This window comes from Microtus ochrogaster, unplaced genomic scaffold (assembly GCF_000317375.1).
Source record: "Microtus ochrogaster isolate Prairie Vole_2 unplaced genomic scaffold, MicOch1.0 UNK81, whole genome shotgun sequence".
Lineage (NCBI taxonomy): Eukaryota > Metazoa > Chordata > Mammalia > Rodentia > Cricetidae > Microtus > Microtus ochrogaster.
In genome coordinates, this window is record NW_004949179.1 from 533,042 (window position 1) to 534,285 (window position 1,244).

At 54.0% G+C, this 1,244-nt stretch overlaps 1 protein-coding gene across 2 annotated transcripts in view; it reads left to right on the plus strand.

Moving 5' to 3' along the window:
* The window catches only part of Borcs8 (BLOC-1 related complex subunit 8), a 9,410-nt gene that overhangs the window by 1,632 nt on the left and 6,534 nt on the right, over window positions 1–1,244 (plus strand). For both annotated transcript variants that reach the window (XM_005370532.3, XM_005370531.3), the window contains exon 2: window positions 708–820. In XM_005370532.3, the coding sequence (XP_005370589.1) occupies window positions 708–820 (113 nt within the window). The remainder of the gene's footprint in view (window positions 1–707; window positions 821–1,244) is intronic.

Genomic DNA, 1,244 nt, shown 5'->3' on the forward strand with positions numbered 1-1,244 from the left:
TTCGCTGTGGCTTTGGAGCCTGTCCTGGAACTAGCTCTGTAGACCAGGCTGGTCTCGAACTCACAGAGATCCACCTGCCTCTGCCTCCGAGTGCTGGGATTAAAGGCGTGCGCCACCATCGCCCGGCTGTTGAGGGTTTTCAGTGGCAATAGTACTGTTCCCTGGTGTCCCCTGGAAGTGGATTTGCGGGGGCGGGGCTGTGGGCTCAGAATGTGTTCATGTCCCCTTGAGTCTCTAGCTGACCTGGGCCTGTGAATGACGGTTTCAGGGGTGCACTTCGATTGGGGTCAGAGACTGAAGAACTAAGAGTCTGATGTGGGCTGGGGCTCAGTTGGCAGTGCTTGCCTAGCGCCACATAAACCAGGTGTGGTGTCACACAAACGCAGTCCCAGCACTCAGGTAGAGCCAGGAGGATTGGGAGTTAAGGTCATCCCTGGTTACAGAAAGCTAAAGTCTGACCTGGGCTATATGAGACCCTATTTAAAAGGAAAAAGAAGAAGAAGAAGCAGGTATCTCAGCAGTTAAGAGCACTTGGTGATCTTAGAAATGGCTGGACTTTGGTCCCCAGCATTCACAACTGCCTGTAGCTCCAGCTCCTAGGCCTCCATGTATATCTTCACATAGATACATACATATAATTCAAAATAGAATAAATACAAGGGTCTAATACTTGTCCCTTATTCCCATCCCCTCCCTGTCAAACCCAGTAACAGACAAGTTCACCGAAAGTGTCTATGTCCTGGCCAACGAGCCGTCAGTGGCCCTGTACCGGCTACAGGAACATGTGCGCCGCTCACTGCCGGAGCTGGCCCAGCACAAGGTGAGTTCTGCCAGCCCCGCCAAGGATCTCTCCCCTGAGCAGAAGTGGGGTACACATGTGAAGGGGCTGAAGTCAAAGCAGAGATGCTGGTGAGATAGCCTTTGGCAGCTGAATCAGGCTGGACAATGTGGGGGCAGCCCGTGGGTGACTTTTGAAGGAGACAGCATGGTCTGGATTAGTGACCAGCAAGGTGAGGAAAGAGCCCAAGAAAGAGTCTGCCAGGTAGATGCAATAGCCAGTCCTAAGGGTTTGACTCGAGGCCTGCTAGTCACACAGAGCACCTAGGGGAAGAGGATAGCAGAAGGCAAAGTCAAGACAGCTGGGGGAATGGAGCACTCAGGTGGGGAGCGGAGGACTCAGGTGGGGAGTGGAGCACTCAGGTGGGGAGCGGAGCACTCAGGTGGGGAGCGGAGGACTCAGGTGG